Below are 20,609 nucleotides of genomic sequence, written 5' to 3' on the forward strand. Positions count from 1 at the left end.
ATACCCCTCCAATAATCTGTGCAATTCCAAGGAAGAACACCCCCAGAGCTCCCCATGGGAAACTAGGCTTTTCTTTCACAGAAAAGACATATTTCAGACCTTGATGGTAGAGATTGTGGGCTTCCACTTGGAGATCTTCATCAGCAGTTGGCAGCAGGGAAAACATTGGTGCTTTTTCGGCAATTGCATCCCTTTCTCTTTCTTTTATTTCCCCCAGCTTTTGGATGGCCTTATTTATGTTGTCATCCAGGTAACCTAACATGGCGCACTTGGTTGTGAACTGTTTCTCAAGGCTGGTTGGGATGCTGTTGGAGTTTGGAGAGGACATTTTTACCAACTGCAGACAGACCATGTATTCCCCAATGATGAACTTCAGAGACTCCTTTGCCTTCCTTAGATCATCTTCGGCCTTAGTGAGGTAATCTGCCTCCCCCTGCATTATACTACAGTATGCATGATTGTAAAAAGCTATGGCTGCCCAAATTTCATCTTGTTTCATGGCTTTCTCAAAAAGGCCGCTGCTTACATCCCATTGTTTTTCGCTCAGTGCGATATTACCAAAATGGATGTAGTGATAAATGCTAGAGGACGGTGAAGTCTGACTTTCAGACTGACTTTTCGCGAGTGACACATCAGCTTTCAGGCTCTGTTCCAGTTCATTTCTTTTCAACTGGTCAATTTCTTCTGATTTTGTTAGCAGCCATATCCCCCAGAATTCATTCATGATGGCAACAACAGCCCTTCTTTCATCTATATCTGCGTTCCTGTGGATGTCCTGAAGAGTTTTGCAGTACTCTGAAAACAGGTCCTCCCGCAGTCTCAACTCAGCAATGTCATATGTCATGTGATTAATCTTTTCTGCTGCGAGTCTATCCCTTGTGCTCTTAGCTTCCTCCAGAGAAGACACTGTCCCAACGGACTGCTGCAGATGATCAGTGGACATGATTATCTGAGCAGATCCAGGTTTACCTTTGCGAGCAGTTCGGCCAAAAGCCTGGATTTCCACTCTTGTGTTCTCAGAAAGGAAGGAGAGGATCACAAATAATCCTCCATTGTTGTTCACCTCTTTGGAAACTTTTATGTCTGTGCCACGCCCGGCAAGGTTTGTGGCAACAATGACATCACCAGGAAGCAACTCCCTGTCTAGTTTGCTTAAACTGTCTTTGTCACTGCGGCAGTAGAGACTGATTTCACCTGGGATGCTGCTTCTCAGCTCTTCGTAGATATCTTTGGCTTTGTTGATAGTTTCACAGATCACCAGTGCTGCTCTTCCTTTTCTGTATGAATTTGTGGAAATTTCAGCCATCACCACACGTTTTATTTCAGATTTCCAGTCTTCAGCTGAGGTCTTCAGAGTACCTTTGACCTCAAATAACTTCTTCCTGCTGAATGTTGGCATTTTGCAGGCATAGAGACCTGGATATAGGTCCTGCAAAAACAGAATGTCTGTTTTGCTCCCAAGTGTTCCCGTTGTTCCATATATCTTCCCATTGTACTTTTCAAAAAAGGAGATGTTAGAAACGTAGTTTGTCACTGTTGACAATGTGCTCAGTTTGATTTGGTGTTTAATCTCAACAAACTGCTGCAGACCATCACCCCATTTTTTATTCAGCTCTACTATACCAGTAGATCTGAAGTCCACTGGACAAACACAGTCATTTTCTATAACATATTCCCGTCCTTGCTTCAGTCTCATTGCCACAAATGCATTCTGGACCCACACTGACACTTTCTTCTCGGTCAGATTTTTCAGGAATCCAGGGATGGTGATTTTGTCTGTAGTGTTTGCACATGGGGAGTACTGGATCTTCTCCAATGTCAATTCTGTTATGGGCTTGATGAGAATTTCTTCTGAATCATAGAGAGGACAGCACAGGCCTTCTTCCAAAACAAGGAATGTAAGGTCTTGAATGTTCTGGTTGGTGCATTGGCTGGATTTTCTAAGACAGAGCAATCCCTTGTCATCCAAAGTGTAAACAGTAAAACTATAGGGGACATAGTGCTCAATTTCATTGAAGAAATCCACCATAGCATCCTGGCTCACAGTTTTCAATTTTCTAAGAAGTTCATCTTTTTCACTACTATAGATGTCTTTTGTAAATCCTTTTGGCACAATGTTGGATTCTTCAGCAATTTGTAAAATGTCCATTGGGGTTTCAATTTCAGTTTCTTCTGTGTCAATTGAGTCAAATATGGCCTTGAAGAATGAACCAGGGGGACCCTGTACAAATGTATGGTGTCCTGTAGATAGGAAGCCATACTGGCTGGCATGGCTCCAGATCATGGCCAGAATAATGTTCAGGTGCTGCATGGAGACCATGGGGCTGGACAGGTAGGTCAGCTGCACTCCCTGGTCCAGCAGCAAAGAGTCCACTTCATCGATGATGATGCACTGATAGCTGCGATCAGACCTCACATCCTTCATCTCAAATGTCTGGCGAAGATGATCTGCAGCGAAAGCTTCGATAGTTCCGTAGACCACATCCTTCTGGTAGCATTTTTGTCTATCTTCATCTTTGGTTTTATTTGTGTTTGTGTCGGCTGTGGTGCCAAAGTACAAGTAGAATTTGGTCCATTCTTCTGCATCTCTCTGACATAACACAGACGAGCTGGACACCACATCTACTTTTTCACCCCTTAGCACACGCAGCACTGCAAACATTGCTATGACACAAGACTTCCCTTCTCCAGTGCCCATCTCCAGCAGTTTTCCTGTGTCAGACAAGGCCAAGAGACACCAGCTTATCAATTGATTGGCTCTAGGCCACCACTTCTCTTCAGCCTTACGGAGGTGCACAGCATTGCATAAGACTGCCAGAATCTCCTGAAGGTCTTCTGTGTCCGTGCTGTGACTCAGAATCCTAGCTCGCTGTACATCTGTGTGGTTTTTAATTTCACCGGTTTTAATCAGGTTTGTTACATGATTTACTATACAGTGCGCTTTCATCAGTGTTGGTTCATCGATGTCTTTCATCTGCCTTATTTCATCAATGAGAGTTTCAATGCTTTTTGCTTTCTCAGCTTTGAGGCTTTCTTCTAAAAGATGGATCAGATTCTCAGTTCCAGATGAATCTAAGAGCTGAAGGACAGATTGCTTGTTCTCATCTGTCCACTTGGAAGAAACCTGATATGTTGTCATCAAATGTAAAATCTTCATGATGGAAATGCAGCCTTCATCATTATAGTGGTCAGTTAATGCTCCAAGGAGGTCTAGGGCCTCTACTGGTAACCACAGTCTTTGTTCCTCAAGATTTGAAACCACCTGGAAGACTTTGTTTGTAGTAGTTGTTTCTTGGAATTTCACTGCACAGGCAAAAAAAATCTCTGCAAGAGATGACCTGGGTTTCTCCGCCTTTGTTTCTCTAGTAATAACTCTCAGGAGATTCTCAAGACAGTTCAGAACAAAGATCTCATTCAAAGGCAATTCTTTCCCAGTAATTTTCTGTGAGAGGGTGACACATGTATTGCCAGTGTGTGCGTCATTGTTTAGGTTGGCGTGGAGCACATGAAATAGAGCCTTAATAAAGCCCTGTCTCAGTTCCATGTCCTCACTGTGAAATGTACCCATGACACTTTGTAAGATCTCTGCAGCAAATGCCAGGGCATCATTGTCCTTGAGCCTTGAAAGTTCCAGATCATGGGAAGCACCGACACATCTCACATCAATGATAAATCCGCGACTCGGCAGACGATCGCCTGTTCCCATCACCTCTAAGCCGTACTGAACGTAATCTGAGACAAAGTCATCCATGGTACCATACACAATGTCTGCTTTATAGACGTTCTTACAGACGTTCTTCATGTTTGTGTTGAGAGAAATTCCAATGTGCTTGTAGAAGTCAGACCATTCCTTAGTTTGCTCCTCTGAGTGAACGTTAGAGCTCAGCACAATGTCCAGTTTGTTTCCCATGCAGACTTGTGTAGCTGCAAACATGGCTGTGACACACGGGTCCTCTTCCACACCAACCAGTTCCAGCACTCCACTTTTCTCAGTCAGCACTAACGCACACCACCGCAGCATCTGCTTCAATGTGGGCCACCATCCTTTTGTGTCAAAAACTGCTTTGCAGAGCTGAGACAGAGATTTCTGCATGTTTTCTGCATTTTGCACACATTTAAAGGAATCTTTGGTAAATGGTACATTTTCGGGGGCATTTTCTAATGTTTGCAGGACACCAGTGGTAATGTTTTTTATCATATCGATAACAGAATCATCCAAATTCCTGAATCCTTTTAATTCCGCCAGAGCTGCAACTAGACTGCTCTCATTTTGGCATCTGAAAGATGATTGGAAATCCTGTTGGAATTTCTCAGGGCCAACAAAGTCAAGAGCCTGGATCAGAGAGCGTCCAGAGGCATCTGTCCACTCTGGTGATATGTCATACACATGCGCCAATGTAAGGACTTTATTTATTGGAGCATCATCTGTATATCTCTGTGACAGAGCGTTGAGTAGAGCCACTGCCTCTGTCGGGGTCCATTGGTTTTCTTTCACAAGTCTGAGGAGTATTCTGGTGGATTCAGAGTGAGTTTCCTTGCCATTTAGATGCGTGAGTGTGGATAAGAGAAGCTCCAAGCACTGGATTTCCATCTTTAATATGAACACAGTGGCACTCTCAACTGTACTCTGCAGTGATGATGTTAGTTTGTCGAGGAATTCAATCAGAAAGAGATCCTCAGTGGAAAGCTCATCCTCTGCCCATTCTTTGGCTATGAGGGAAGCGTCAGTGTCAGAGCTGCCATAGTCAGTGAAAAAGTGCACAAGGTTCAGATACAGGGCTTGAGTCAGCAGGAAAGTCTCAAAAACATTACATGCTGATTTGTTGATGGACTCCACTAGGAACTGCATATTATTGGAGATGTTTTGTAAGGAAACGCCCTCAGATAGTTCCAGAGACAAGGCGCACAGCTCGGCAATGAACACTTGAGTGTGCTGCAGAGTGCTGAGGGATGGAAGATCACTGATCCATTCATCAAAGAGAAGTTTGTCCAAGGCTGACATGATGTTCCCCAGCTGGTCAGCTGTCAGCTGAGTGAGACTGAGCTCTGGAACTGGGATGTTGCATTTGGATGAGAGGATTTCTATAAGCTCATCGCTATCTCTGCCTGATTCATAGTTTGCCTCAAACTCATTCAGATGGCTGATGAGAACATCTCGCTTGACCGTGTGTTCCTCAGAAATGTCACTGCTCAGCTCTTGCATCTCATTCTGTTCTTTGGCTTGTCTGTGTGACTCTTGTAGTCTTTGATTTAGTTCTTGTCTCTTCTTCTCTAAAGCCTCTTTTGCTCTTTGCTCTTCTTTCATCTTTTGTTCCTCTTCTCTTCTTCTCTCCTCCTCTCTTCTCCTTTGCTCCTCTTCTCCTCTTCTCTCCTCCGCTCTTCTCCTTTTCTCCTCGTCTCTTCTTCTGTCCGCCTCTCTCCTTTGTCCCCGCTCCTCTCTTCTTCTCTCCTCCTCTCTCCTTTGTCCCCGCTCCTCTCTTCTTCTCTCCTCCTCTCTCCTTTGTCTCTCCTCCTCTCTTCTTCTCTCCTCCTCTCTTCTTCTCTCCTCCTCTCTCCTTTGTCTCTCCTCCTCTCTTCTTCTCTCCTCTTCTCTTCTTCTCTCCTCCTCTCTCCTCTGTCTCTCTTGATTTAGTTCTTGTCTCTCCTTCTCTAAAGCCTCTTTTGCTCTTTGCCTTTCTTTCATCTTTTGTTCCTCTTCTATTCTTCTTCTCTCCTCCTCTCTTCTCCTCTCCTCCTCTCTTCTCCTCTCCTCCTCTTGATCCCTGATTGGCTGATTAAAGCAGTATTCACACTCATACATATCGTCCCATCCAACCTGCCTGTAGTATTCACCTCCATTGAACACGTATACGTAACGCCCATGAATAGTATTATTGTAAATATCATCAAAGGATCTGCATGGATGCAGGTATTGGTAACACTTGCAGCATCTCAGGCTGTCGCCCATGGTTGCTTCTTTTGGTAAAGTCGCTCCCATCTTTGAAGAATTCTTCTGCAGCTATAGGCATTGGTTTTCATGTGCAACCTGTTTTCCTGAAAGATAAAAACATATATATATGATTTTAATTACTTTATAACAACCAACTTATTTTATTTTTTATTTTATTTATCCTTTATTTAACCAGGTGAGTCCCGGTGAGATCTAAATATAAAAGGGAGCCCTGGGATTGGAACTCCAGCTACTATTTTGATTGTTGGCTACTAGAAAATTAGAGTGGTCTCTAACAATTATGTAGGCTAATTAACAATTTGAATGTTGCATTTTCAAGATTGCATTTCTTTAAATGTTATATTTACATTACGCCTAATTTGTGTGTTTTGAACTGCTCCTGGTTGTGGCGAGGTTGAAACGAAAATGCGCTCTGAGTTTGCACAAGGTAGTCATGTTTGCGCAAGGTAGTGCACTAGGTACAGCTAGCACCAGCTAGGGGACCGCCTTCCATTCCGAAATACCGCCGTTCCGACACACCCCCACTAGCTACAACACTACAGTAGCTACACAAGGTCACAAACATTAGAAGCAAGAATTTCCTTCATTCTTCTCCCAAATTGGGTTGATCCCTTGCCATCGCCCTGATTACTCAGCAGAGTTGAGCAATTCCATCATAAGATATTAGTATGACAGTTCAAAATAAATTGTATTGATACAATAAAACAAGAATAAGGTTTGGCATATGGCTCCATGATGATGCTCCTCCAGCGATGAGCGGAGGGCGTCAGGAATGCATAGAATAGAAATCCTGCCTATGGGGAACCCCTCTGGATCAGGCATGTCCGAAAATAAGCTATCTACAACATGCATTACACATGTCCCTATTTCCTCTGTTCCGTGTCGCTGCTCGGCGCATTATAGCTTCATAGTGCATCTATATTATTACACATTTGCATTGGTGTTCATATGTAGTTCATATGCACTTACATTAGGGGTGGGACAAAATATCGATACTCACGGTATCGCGATATTTCCACTTGCGATACGTTATCGATACACTGGCACCAAGTATCGATATGTTTATTTAAAATAATAATAATAATAATAATAAACAGGCTAAAATATTATGCTGTGTGTGGTAGTTGAAACATAGTTTCAAGTTGATGTTTATTTATGTTTGTAGTTGAAACAAAAACATAAATACTGTAGGCTACATGAATGGAAATGTTTGATCATTAATATCTACTTTTAGAAATTATATAGGTAGGTAGGTTATATAGGTTTTCTTGTTTTAATAATAATAATAAAAAGACTTAATGTGTAACTTTTCCTCCGTGGTATCGAAAATGGTTTGAGTGAGTGAGTGAACTCTGAGAGAGTTCATGTCAATTCTGCTAATAAATACATAATACCTGCTTCTTGCCTTTTAGGGGTATTTTTTTCTCTTCAGTTACAGAGATATCGTGATGTATCGTAGGTAAAATTTCTTCCAATATATCGATTATCGCAGAATCGCTGTATCGTGATAATATCGTTATCGAGGGCCAAGTATCGTGACCGTATCGTGAGTTACTCCACGATTCCCACCCCTAACTTACATGGTACCGGACCCGTAAAATGGAGTGAGCATATTCACCTGTGGTTCATGTAGTTACAAGGTACCGGACCTGTAAAGAAGCTACGGCCTGGGACAGAGATTGTTAAAACCCAATGGTGGATTCAAACCACTTAACTTCTGATGGCAAAGCATGCAGCTTTAACCACCCAGCCACAAGAGCGTTCCAACTTTTATAGTGGAGTTTGAGAGGATATGTATTCAGTCAGATGTAGTTGTTGTCACCATAGCTATGTTATTACACAGAGACTTGGGAAAAAATATTGATACTTTGTTATTGATACTTTGTTATTGATTAATGTGAATGCATTTCTACAGTGTGGCTGTGCCAGCCCCCCCATAGCTCATGTGGCTATTTACATCCCAATTCAGAAAATTATTAGAATTGATTAGGTCCTCGTTAAGCGTAAAGTATACTCTCCACGCCCAGCCAGGCGTTTTGGCCATGCGGCAAATTTGACGTCATCGCACGGGGGCGAGGCCACAGCGCGTACCTTGAGAAATTTCTAGCACCGCAACGGAATCTTTGCAAGAGAGACAGAAGCCATTTTCAGACATGCAGACTGGAATATTACCAGTAAATCAGGACCTGCTATTTCCCAGAATTTCTCTTCAGACTTGAGGGATCCCATGTGTAAAAACAGCAGTGAAAGGACCTGTATTTTTTTTGGGGGGGGGGGGCACTGCAGAGCGGGTGGGGAGTGACGTGTGCACTCGGATGGGGAATCGTCCCTATTTTCATATCAATCGTGGTCATTATGGACAGTTCGTCAATAAAATCATCGGCAGCGCAAGGCGGGCATCACACATGTGACAAAATTAAGCTAAGCACACAAACAGCTCGATTGTGCACCCACAAATGATGTTTGTCACATTACTTTTCCTTTCTATGTCTTGTTTTCTAAAGTATAGAGATGTGCGGACCATATTTTAATGGGACCATTGGCCAGCTAGAGGGCTAGCTGACCATTGTTTGTCTGTCTATTGTCTGTCTTGGCTTAAATTTGCTTTTTCTTTTATTTTTTTCTGTTCTTTTCCTTTTTGTTTTTGTATTTTACCTTATTCCTTGTCATGTAATGTGTATTGTCTTGGACCGCAGGAAGGGAAACAGACACACACACACAGACACACACACACACACACACACACACACACACACACACGAGGGAGACGAGATGAGAGCAGAGGATCATTTGGCCATGCAGTTTGCTTTGATGTGCACAAACGATTAGATTAATATGGACGCTAAACGGGCATTAAAGGAGAATTTCGTTTTTTTACACCACAGTCCTTATTTCCAGCTTAAAATATGATGTTTTACACCGAAATATGTTTGGCTTCATTCGGATGCCCACGGAAGATTTTGAGCTCCGAGTAGTCTCCTCAAACAGGCTATAACGAGAGCCTGCTGCACGCGCTCTCTAAATTACACTTTTTCTGTCAGATCACGGTTCATTATGGTTGTAAATATAATTATTTAGCTAATACAGTAGCTAGAAGCTAAGCTAACAACAACACAGCAGTCGGCGTTGATCTGCCCCGGATGGGGTCACAGTGCCCATCTTCCCCCTCTGTGAAACCACTTCTTCAGAGAAACCACAGAAGGGGGAAGATACACACTGTAACCCCATCCGGGGCAGATCAACGCCGACTGCTGTGTTGTTGTTAGCTTAGCTTCTAGCTATTAGCTAAATAATTATATTTACAACCATAATGAACCGTGATCTGACAGAAAAAGTGTCATTTAGAGAGTGCGTGCAGCATGCCCCGCACTGGCCGTATGCTCTCGTTATAGCCTGTTTGAGGAGACTACTCGGAGCTCAAAATCTTCCGTGGGCATCCGAATGAAGCCAAACATATTTCGGTGAGTAAAACATCATATTTTAAGCTGGAAATGAGGACCGTGGTGTAAAAAAACGAAATTCTCCTTTAATAGCGGGCACTTAGCAGCCAATATCATAGCATTTGAATTGATCATAATATTATTGAATACAGCCTGATGAACAAAAGTATGCATTATAAGAGAAAAGATTACCAACCATGTGTTCTGAAGTGCTGAAAACTCCCATGCCCCCCTCCCCCTACTGTCTACAGTTTCATGTTAATTTTGGATGATTTAACACTGGCTGTAAGGTAATTTAACTGTTGCACTCTTTATAGAAAGTTATAAGAACACAGAGGCTGGAGTGAGATCAAAATGGAATTTATTCAGAAGTTAACACAACCACTTCCGTTTCTAGCCTTAAATTAAAAGCACACAGTGCAAAATAAATTTAAATCACTCATAGTAGACTTTGGGTAGAGATGATTTGGGGGTCTGGTGACCACAGAGGTCTTTGAGGGGCTTTGACGGGGTCCCCAACAAACTGATGGGAAATTGACTCATTTACAAGAAGCTAACAATTACAGAATGTAGAAGTATGGCTATTTTGATTATAGTTCCACTGTTACTTCTATACAGTACAATACTTGTTTTGTTTTTTTGTATGGGAATTCAAATCATATCTACAACTAACAAAGTAACAATATTTTCCCCCAAGTCTCTGTGTATAATAACAAAGCTATGAAGTGACAACAACTACATCTGACTGACATCAAACTCCACTGTGAAAGCCAGAAAGCCCTTGTGCCTGAATGGTTAAAGCTATTTTGCAATCAGAAGTCCAGTGGTTCAAATCCACCACTGGGTTTTTAGCAATCTCTGTCCCAGGCCATAGCTAGGTCTGGTACCATGTCATTAAATGTGAACTACAGTAGAACAGACTCACTCCATTTTACAGGTCCGGTAACCACATATGAACTACATATGAACGTCAATGTAATTATTGTGTAATTACATTGGTGTTGTTCATGTCTAATTACAAATGGTTCATATGTAACTGGGACCTGTAAAATAAAGGGTTACCTGAGGGCTCCCTTGAAAACGAGATGGTACATCCCTAATAAAGAATTTCCAATAAGTGTTTTGCCGAGAAATCAGGAAGCGGTTTTATTTGACATATGAACGGGGAGATGTACGTCATATACTGTGAACTAAAGAGCAGCCTGCTCTGATCCAAACAGCATGCAAAACATCACAACTCATTTCAATGTTTAGGACATGTTCAGGATGTCAAGATTAACACCCTAACAAAAACAGAGGTAGGCAACAGCACTCGAATTAGAGTAAATCTTGAGTTTTTTTATTAAGGGCAAAACAGAAGCGTTTCAGCCTTAGGCCATCATCAGTGTACATCAGAACAGATGACAATGAGTAATATATATAGGTGTGGTCAAACAAATCACCTTGAAAAAAACATCAGCAGATGGAGTGCATCTGTGGAAGCTGCAATGCAGCCAATCACAGAGAAGGAGGTGAGGCCACAGCTCAAACAGGCAATCAACATCATTTACAAGAACTATCATAGTAGTGACAGCCCTTGTTAAATACATAGAAATACAAATTATAAACAATACAAAATACAAAATAGAAAGTTAAAAAGAGGTCTTTTCGCCAATCAATGGGACAAATTTCTCAGGGAGTTGAGACATAACATTACAAGAAGCAACCTAATAGCAATTCTTCATTAAGGCCTCTAGGGGTCTCTGTTTGTAATGTGTGGATGTAATAAGCTTCCCTTTGGAGTAAGAGTTTATCTCTGTCACCACCTCTTCTGAGAGGCTGAATCATTTCTATACCTTGAAATTTAAGAGAGCTGACATCGTGTCCAACAGAGTTAAAGTGACGAGCGACTGGGGATTTCTGGTCCCTGTTCCTTATGCTGGACTTGTGTTCAGATATCCTGATTTTTAACTCTCTTTTAGTTTTCCCTATGTAAATGAGCCCACAGACACATCTTAAAAGGTAGACAACAAATTTAGTTCTACATGAAATTCTATTCTTGATGTAGAATTGTTTTCCAGTATGAGGATGTGAAAAAGTGTCTCCTTTGATCATTGCGTTACATTGGGCACAGTTTAAACATGGACAATTACCTGCTGGGAGGTTACAATTAGAAAGAAAATGCTGTGGAGGAACATAACAATCAGCTCTGACCAAAGTATCTCTCAAGTTTTTGGCACGTTTATGTGCAAAGATTGGTGGGGCTTGGAAAGAATGAGCTATAAGGGGATCGCTGGATAAGATATGCCAGTGTTTCAAGACTACTTGCTTAATGTCAAATGTTAAAGGAGAGAAGGTTGTAGCCAGAACTGTTTTGGGGTCCCTTTTAGGGGGAGGCTTAAGAGTTGCCATTGGCTATTCAGGCTATTCCTTTCTACCTTTTTAACTTTATTTAAACAGGTCTCAACCACAAAATCATTATAGCCTCTTTTTTTGAAGCGTTCACATGTTTCTGAGGCTTGCTATGAAACGTGTGAACGCTTCAAAAAAGAGGCTATAATGATAGAAATGATTCAGCCTCTCAGAAGAGGTGGAGACAGAGATAAACTGTTACTCCAAAGGGAAGCTTATTACATCCACACATTACAAACTGAGAGCCCTAGAGGCCTTAATGAAGAATTGCTATTAGGTTGCTTCTTGTAATGTTATGTCTCAACTCCCTGAGAAATTTGTCCCATTGATTGGCGAAAAGACCTCTTTTTAACTTTCTATTTTGTATTGTTTATAATTTGTATTTCTATGTATTTAACAAGGGCTGTCACTACTATGATAGTTCTTGGAAATGATGTTGATTGCCTGTTTGAGCTGTGGCCTCACCTCCTTCTCTGTGATTGGCTGCATTGCAGCTTCCACAGATGCACTCCATCTGCTGATGTTTTTTTCAAGGTGATTTGTTTGACCACACCTATATATATTACCCATTGTCATCTGTTCTGATGTACACTGATGATGGCCTAAGGCTGAAACGCTTCTGTTTTGCCCTTAGTAAAAAAAACTCAAGATTTACTCTAATTCGAGTGCTGTCGCCTACCTCTGTTTCTGTGATCTCCCTGCAACCTGCACCGATTGAGCTGCTTAAGACCTGGAGCTGTGCGAGCTATTCCCTTGCTGCATAAGATTAACACCCTGACACTGATGTGTTCACAAACTATCACAAAGTGTTTTCAACCCAAACAGATTAACACCCTGACATTGATGTGTTCACAAACTATCACAAAGTGTTTTCAACCCAAACAGTGGGTTTCACCCTCCTATAATCACAGAGGCTTATTATGTATGATTGTCTTGATTTTAAATCAGTCAACAGTAAACATTGACAGGTTGAAGAATAATACACTAGAAACTGTAAAGTGTAAAGTGTTTGCTACAATACCTTTTCATGGGAGTAGCCTGCCGTCACACCGGGGCGTTACTGAGAGCACGAGAAAGAGAGTGAGCAAGAGGGGGGGGGGAGAGGTTTGTGAGCTGTTGTGTGACAGGAAAAGGATAAATGGGACGACTAAACAAGATTTTTCTTCTTTGTCAAACTCAATCTGTCCTCTAGTATGGAAAACTAATAGACATTTGATCAAAAAATAATAATTGTAGGCTAGCTGTAGGGTAGACTACAAATCTGGAACACCTTCACCTTCCTATTATTCCTGAGTGCTATGAAACCAAGTTCATCTTCCTCATTATCCCTTTTTCTTCAAGGATGTTTTATTCTAGTGTGAGTCAGTGTAGGAAATTTAAAAAGTATTTTGGGGGGCAACCTTTTCCCCCACTGTCTAAAAATGGGAGCATTTACAAAATGTTGATAGCACTTAGTATGTTACTGCAAATAGTATGTCACTGCATAACGTTGCATAAAGTGTAGTGTGAACAACAGCGCTATTTGTGTGAGCGTGTTCTTCATTGTCTTCTTCTGGCAACCAGCTTGCAGGCGCTGAGTGTGTGTTAGAGATGTAAATGGAAAATAAATGTATTGAATTCAAATAAAATCATCAACATCTTGGGGGAAATTTTTGCCCCTAGATCATGGTTTTAGGGACATTGTGAGATTTATTGGGGCATCTTTGCCCTTGCCCCTGGCTAAATTCCTACACTGGTGTGAGTAAATATGTTGACATGACCAAATTGTACAGTAATGTGGAAATAACAATAACACACATGAAATCAGAAATGATTCATGTGTGATCATGCATAATATGTGTGTTATGCTACAATGGCTGCTTTGGTGATGTTAACATAAATGATAAATAGAGAAACAAATCAGATTTTCTGGCCCATGATGATGATGATGGTGATTGGTGTTTATGTCCAAACTAGGATGTGAGACTGTGGTCCTTCTTGCCTGTACCAGGAGCCAGATGCACAAAACTCTGGCATCCGCAAGCAGTTTTTTCTTTAGATGTATAAAACTCAACAGTTTTACTATTCAAAAATGTAAAAAATAGTAAAAGACACAAGTCCATAGAAAATAATCATACCAGAATTTCCACATTTGGGTCCGTTCCCCCGCAGCGTTTGATAGGCCTACTCACACCGAGGACCCCGAGCTACGGGGCTCAGTAGCGTCGTACAAGCGCCCCTTTATTATATTAAATTTAATATATCTGCTAATAATGATTAAAAGAAGAAGAAAGGTGATTATAAATGAGTATGGAAACTCACCTGTTTCTGTGCTGTGGTCTTGAATGGTAGAGAGCAGTGATGTTGTGTCGACTCAGCAGCGGTGAGTATCTGGCCTGATGCAGAGTGGTCTGTGTGTCTCAGAGTTAAGAGCTAGTTAAGGAAAGGTTTCAAGGCGACCCCAAGGGTCCCACGGTTTCAAGGGGCTCCTCTGAAGTGGAATGCAAGGAGATGGTCATGTTAGGCAGGTCTGGCAGGCAGAACGACATTTGACTGGTCCTTCTCCAGGGCACTGCAGGCCCTGTGTGTAAAATACCATTTGACTGGTCCTTCTCCACGGCACTGCAGGCCCTGTGTGTAAAATACAATTTGACTGGTCCTTCTCCAGGGCACTGCAGGCCCTGTGTAAAATACCATTTGACTGGTCCTTCTCCAGGGCACTGCAGGCCTTGTGTAAAATACCATTTGACTGGTCCTTCTCCAGGGCACTGCAGGCCCTGTGTAAAATACCATTTGCTGTACTTGAATAAATGATTCTGTTCAAAAGCGTGGTATTGCCGACTTCATTCATTTCATTCCAGGACTCAGCGTTGAATTAACTTCAATGTCATTTCAAGTAACATCAACATTTAATTTTGGCCCACGGCCGTCCATCCAGATTAATTTTGTCCCTTCATAGGAAAGGATTTGGGCACCTCTGACCTAAAGAAACCAAGGAAAACCACAGTAACTTCAGTTACGTATTCTTTTGTTTAGCTGCGTTGAACTAGAGTTACTGTAGGCTACATTGAACTAGAGTTACTGTAGGCTACATTGAACTAGAGTTACTGTAGGCCAGAGATGGGCACTTGAGACTTGGTGACTTGGACTCGAGTCGACTCGAGTCCCTGTTTTGATGACTTGTGACTTGACTTGACAAAAACATAAATGACTTGAGACTTACTTGGACTTGGAAGTTAAAGACTCGAGACTTGACTTGACTTGAGAGGTGATGACTTGGATGACTTGTTTGTGTTTGTCTGTTTAAATAATGAAATCATAAGGTAACATTTATTGTCCAAGTTTCTCTGTCTGTCCGGTATGCGTCAGTCAGTGCATGGCGAGTGCAAGCTGGAACGGCATTAGGAGAGGAGACGGAGAGAGGAGCTTGACGGACAGCCAGTCATCCAATCACGACAATGCTATAAGGAGGATCATGACTGAGTCATCCAATGACAAATTGTCATCCAGTCATGCTCCTCCTTATAGCATTGTCGTGATTGGATGACTGGCCGTCAATCAATCCTCTCACTGGATTGCACACAGCTGAAATATTCTTCAAACAGGCAGACGGGACAGGGGCGGAATCTAACAACGTTTGATGTTGTAGTCTGGCTGTCAGTGTTTTACTGTTTAACAGCAGTGTTGGGAAAGTTACTGAAAATTGGTAATTAGTTACAGTTACTAGTTACTTCTCTCAAAAGGTAATTTAATTACTTTAAAGTTACCAGTTACTTCAAAGTAATTAGTTACTAGGGAAAGTAACTTTTGCGTTACTTTTAAAAGTCCGCTAAGATTGTTATTAATGCACACATTATGTTAGTGTTGCTGTGCCACAGTGTGGCATTGAACCTTCGCTTATTGGGGAGGCTTATAGCCTATCAAGGTCATTAGCCTCTGGGGCTCTGGCTGCAGCTCTCTCCCCGGACTAGGTCTGAGGATCAGAAACTGGGTAATCCTCTGAAGTTGTCCGTTATTTTCATGTCCTAAAGTAACTAGTAACTAGCCAAGTTACTATTTTAGTAACTGTAACTGAGTTACTGAATTTGAAAAAGTAATTAGTTAGATTACTAGTTACTGAAAAAAGTAGTTAAGTTACAGTAACTAGTTACTTAGTAACTAGTTACTCCCAACACTGTTTAACAGTGATTGAAAGGAAATATGTATTAAATATTTTTGGCCAGCGCTGCGCCAGCGCAGGCCCGTAGGTTCGATCTGCGAGCCAGTAGACGATCGGTTCGATCTGCGAGCCAATCTGCCTGCTGCACGCCAAGGTATCTTAAAATATTATGCACAAGCTTGTGCAACACGGTCGCCAAACGAAAGTTGTGAGATGTATATATACGGCCCTGTCTAAAAATGTGCTTTAGACTTAGGGTGTTAATTCATATAGCAATTTTTATTTTTTATTTTGGCCAACATTGAAATATTTACAATTTGTGGTAAAAATTTGGTAAAAATAAATATTACTTTATCTACCACTTATTTAGCTTAATTTGGTTGCTTCCTTGTCAACCACAATGACACATCTTGGGACATTATGCAAATTGATGTGTCAGCCCTGGGTTGGAGGGGGGAGAGGTGTGTGTGTGTGTGTGTGTGTGTGTGTGTGTGTGTGTGTGTGTGTGTGTGTGTGTGTGTGTGTGTGTGTGTGTGTGTGTGTGTGTGTGTGTGTGTCAATGCGTTCCTCCCGTATCTCGAGAACCGTTGGTCGGATCTACTTCAAACTTTGGTGTACTAAGGTGTCTGCAACATTCGGTTCTCTGTTTCTGAGAGAACCGAAAGAGAAAAAGAGAACTGAATGTTGCAGACTCGGGGAGAACAACAGCCCCACCGTGACCTTTCAGCTCGGTGTTGACCACAGCAACAACTTTACGAGTCTAACTTCCCCATAAATAAAGTGATGAAATCACACTTTCTTTAGCTGAATGCCAAATTGTTATATGTCTTATTCTTGATTATGAACACTGACAAATGTTCTGTCTTGCCCTCGTGTCACATTGAAGCTTATTTATATTGCCCTGATTCAAGCATGTGTTGTCTTGCTAAGTATAATATAGGACTCAATAAACAGAATTGAACAAGGAGAGAGAATGAGAGAGAGAAGAGAACAAGAAAACACAAGGCAAGAGGAGAGCAAGGCAAACAATCTAGCTAATCTACAGCCTAACCTATCCTATCCTAACCTAGTGGCATCCCTCAGCCTTAACCCTGACTGCAGAGACCCGGGCATAGATATGGGAAATATACACAGTTAGTTACTTGCTACTTGTGTGTAAAAAAGAAAAAACACATGTTGCATGCAGAATTACACCTCAATGAGGTCAACAACAGACACGTTTGTGTCTCTTGCCCAGGACAAAATGATCACTTATTTTGACAAAATCTTCCATACGTTTATGGGCAATTAGAGGGTTATTGTGCTTTTGGCTTTAATTGCCCTCTCTGTTCAATCACTTTGTTTTCTAAAGTCCCTGCTTTCTCCTCCCCTACATCCCCCCCGCTCTCCTTCCCCACCTCCTCCCTTTCCCTGCTCTCTCCTCTCCCACATCCCCCCGCTCTCCTTCCCCACCTCCTCCCTTTCCCTGCTCTCTCCTCTCCCACACCCCCCCTGCTCCCTCCTCCCTTTCCCTGCTCTCTCCTCTCCCACACCCCCCCTGCTCCCTCCACACCTCCCTTTCCCTGCTCTCTCCTCTCCCACACCCCCCCTGCTCCCTCCACACCTCCTCCCTTTCCCTGCTCTCTCCTCCCCAACATTCTGCTATTCTCTCCCCTCCTCCCTTTCCCTGCTCTCTCCTTGTGGGAAAAAAAGTGACTTGACTTAACTAAGGACTCGACTTGACTTGACTTGACTTGACAAAACCTGTGACTTGACTTGACTTGACTTGCCCAAAACAAAATGACTTGGGACTTGCTTGAGACTTGGACCAAATGACTTGGGACTTACTTGAGACTTGGACCGAAGTGACTTGGTCCCATGTCTGCTGTAGGCTACATTGAACTAGAGTTACTGTAGAGTTACTGTAGGCTACATTGAACTAGAGTTACTGTAGGCTACATTGAACTAGAGTTACTGTAGAGTTACTGTAGGCTACATTGAACTAGAGTTACTGTAGGCTACATTGAACTAGAGTTACTGTAGGCTACATTGAACTAGAGTTACTGTAGAGTTACTGTAGGCTACATTGAACTAGAGTTACTGTAGGCTACATTGAACTAGAGTTACTGTAGGCTACATTGAACTAGAGTTACTGTAGTCTACATTGAACTAGAGTTACTGTAGGCTACATTGAACTAGAGTTACTGTAGTCTACATTGAACTAGAGTTACTGTAGTCTACATTGCCTTTATTTTGTATCAATTCAAAGTGAAGTTACTGTTTTTCACGCTGGAATGTGATGTCTTCTGAAGCACACTCTGACAACAAGATTACATAGACAGCACCCCCCCCAACACACACACACACACACACACGCACGCACGCACGCACACACACAAACACACACAGACGTCCACACACACACACACACACACACACGTCTACACACACACACACACGTCCACACACACACACACACACACGTCCCCACACACACACACACACACACACACACACACACACACACACGCACGCGCCATCTGGCGAACACCCTGACATACTAGAGGGGGCCTTTGTGAAACACAACAATCCAAAGCCACGTCGAGACACGTTAAAATCCCCAGGGGATCAACACACACAAGGTTTGAATGGTGCAGTGTCACACCTTAAAGAAGCTATAACATAATGTTATGTGTATAGGTATCACATGACCTTAATCTGATAACCTCGCTTTGAGGCGTTTTCAGCCTCATTCATCTCTTTTTTCTCTCACGTTTCTCACATTTGTAAGGGAGTCAGGAACAACTCTTAGACCTCATATGGGGTGTCTTTTAGAGAGGACATGAAACATCTGAGCATGAGTCCAGTTCACCCAACTGAACCAGAGCCACTCGTTCAAATGCCCCGTGTCCTCTCCAATGGTTCTGGTTCTGTGTTAAGGTCCCGTGTCCTCTCCAATGGTTCTGGTTCTGTGTTAAGGTCCCGTGTCCTCTCCAATGGTTCTGGTTCTGTGTTAAGGTCCCGTGTCCTCTCCAATGGTTCTGGTTCTGTGTTAAGGTCCCGTGTCCTCTCCAATGGTTCTGGTTCTGTGTTAAGGTCCCGTGTCCTCTCCAATGGTTCTGGTTCTGTGTTAAGGTCCCGTGTCCTCTCCAATGGTTCTGGTTCTGTGTTAAGGTCCCGTGTCCTCTCCAATGGTTCTGGTTCTGTGTTAAGGTTCATGTAGTTTCATATACTAAGCATAAAACAAGTCTAGCCTGGTTACCATCCTATATACGACAGCTCCTCATATGCTGCCACTGAGCTTAGTTGAGTGAACCATAAACTAAATGGGGGGAGGTCCACCGTCTTCCATTCTCTAAAAAGGGTCTTTCGGCCCAGCATGATTGATGGCTGTGAGGATCCACCTTATCTGTAGTCTCTTAAAACAGACTGTCTCATCTACATCCGGCGAATGCAGCTATACACAGTCTGTACGTTACACCCCCAGAACATGCACAAGGAAGTTGGGAAAAAAAACCTTCAGACAGGAAAGAAGTTCGACGGAATCCGACCAATCACGACACGTGTGTCCACGAAAAATGTGGCATATTGGATTTTGATTGGACTAATGAGCGGAAGACCCGCCTTTCTGCGATTCTGATTGGACTAATGAGCGGAAAACCCGCCTTTCTACTTCCCATTCCGGTTGGTGCATGATTCTCCCCCAAGAAGTACAGACGGTATGGTGGAAGCATTTGAAAATTGCGGAAGCCAACTCGTCTGTTAGTCTATAGGTGAAAACAGCATGTCCGGGCCCGTTACCAGTTTGATGATGGCCTTTTTTTGGTCTAATAAAAATAAGGTAGCACACTGGTACTGCATGCTCCCACGATTTATTTCACCACAGGTGACAAGTGTCTGATGAAGGGCTTGTGGTGAAATAAATGGTGGGAGCAAGCAGTACCGGTGTGCGGACTACTCTACCTTATTTTTATTATCGTCTCACTGGACTTTGATCCCGCATCTGGTTTATGTGCGTGCCTTGTTCTACCTTTTTGCATCACTTTCTTAGTCTCACAGCTAGTGAGTGTCACTGTTGACAATTATTTTCTCGCCATGTATGAGGGGGTTTAACTTGCAATGCAAAGTACAGCACTGTTGCTGCGGGAGCCACCGGTTCCGGCACCCCGTAGACTTCCTGTTCCTGTGCTGCGGGAGCCACCGGTTCCGGCACCCCGTAGACTTCCTGTTCCTGTGCTGCAGGGGCTACCGGTTCCGGCACGCCGCAAGCTTCCTGTTCCTGTGGTGCGGGAACTTCCTGTTCCTGTGCTGGGTGTGCCACTGGTCCCGGCGTCTCGCAGGTACTCTGGTCTTTTGTCTCCCAGCTCCAGCCCTGATCCTCCGCCTCCTGGCTCCGGTCCGGGTCTTCCGTCTCCTGGCTCTGGTCCGGGTCTTCCGCCTCCTGGCTCCGGTCCGGGTCTTCCGTCTCCTGGCTCCGGTCCGGGTCTTCCGTCTTCTGGCTCCGGTCCGGGTCTTCCGTCTCCTGGCTCCGGTCCTGGCGTTCCGCCTCCTGGCCCCGGTCCTGGCGTTCCCTCTCCTGGCTCCGGCCCTGGCAGTCCGCCTCCTGGCTCCGATGCTGGTGTTCTGCCTCCTGGCTCCGGTCCGGGTCTTCTGCCGCCGGTCCTGGCGTTCCGCCTCCTGGCTCCGGTCCGGGTGTTCCGACTCATGGCTC

At 43.2% G+C, this 20,609-nt stretch overlaps 1 protein-coding gene and 1 long non-coding RNA gene across 2 annotated transcripts; both read right to left on the reverse strand.

The window, feature by feature from the left end:
- Positions 1-543: 543 nt before the first annotated feature.
- LOC310788615 (protein translocase subunit SecA-like) lies at positions 544-3,802 on the reverse strand (the record flags this gene model as incomplete). The annotated part of the gene is given in 3 exon segments (XM_083650143.1): positions 544-600; positions 602-2,877; positions 3,565-3,802. Coding segments are annotated over 3 exon segments (2,571 nt in total).
- Positions 3,803-5,629: 1,827 nt separating this feature from the next.
- Positions 5,630-14,156, reverse strand: LOC310788733. The gene is made up of 3 exons (XR_014553303.1): positions 14,083-14,156; positions 12,803-12,841; positions 5,630-6,033 (listed from the first exon to the last, which is right to left on the reverse strand). It is a non-coding gene; the product is annotated as an uncharacterized lncRNA (long non-coding RNA).
- Between the last annotated feature and the right edge of the window lie 6,453 nt (positions 14,157-20,609).

This window comes from Poromitra crassiceps (genome assembly GCF_964638095.1).
Source record: "Poromitra crassiceps genome assembly, chromosome: 13".
NCBI lineage: Eukaryota > Metazoa > Chordata > Actinopteri > Beryciformes > Melamphaidae > Poromitra > Poromitra crassiceps.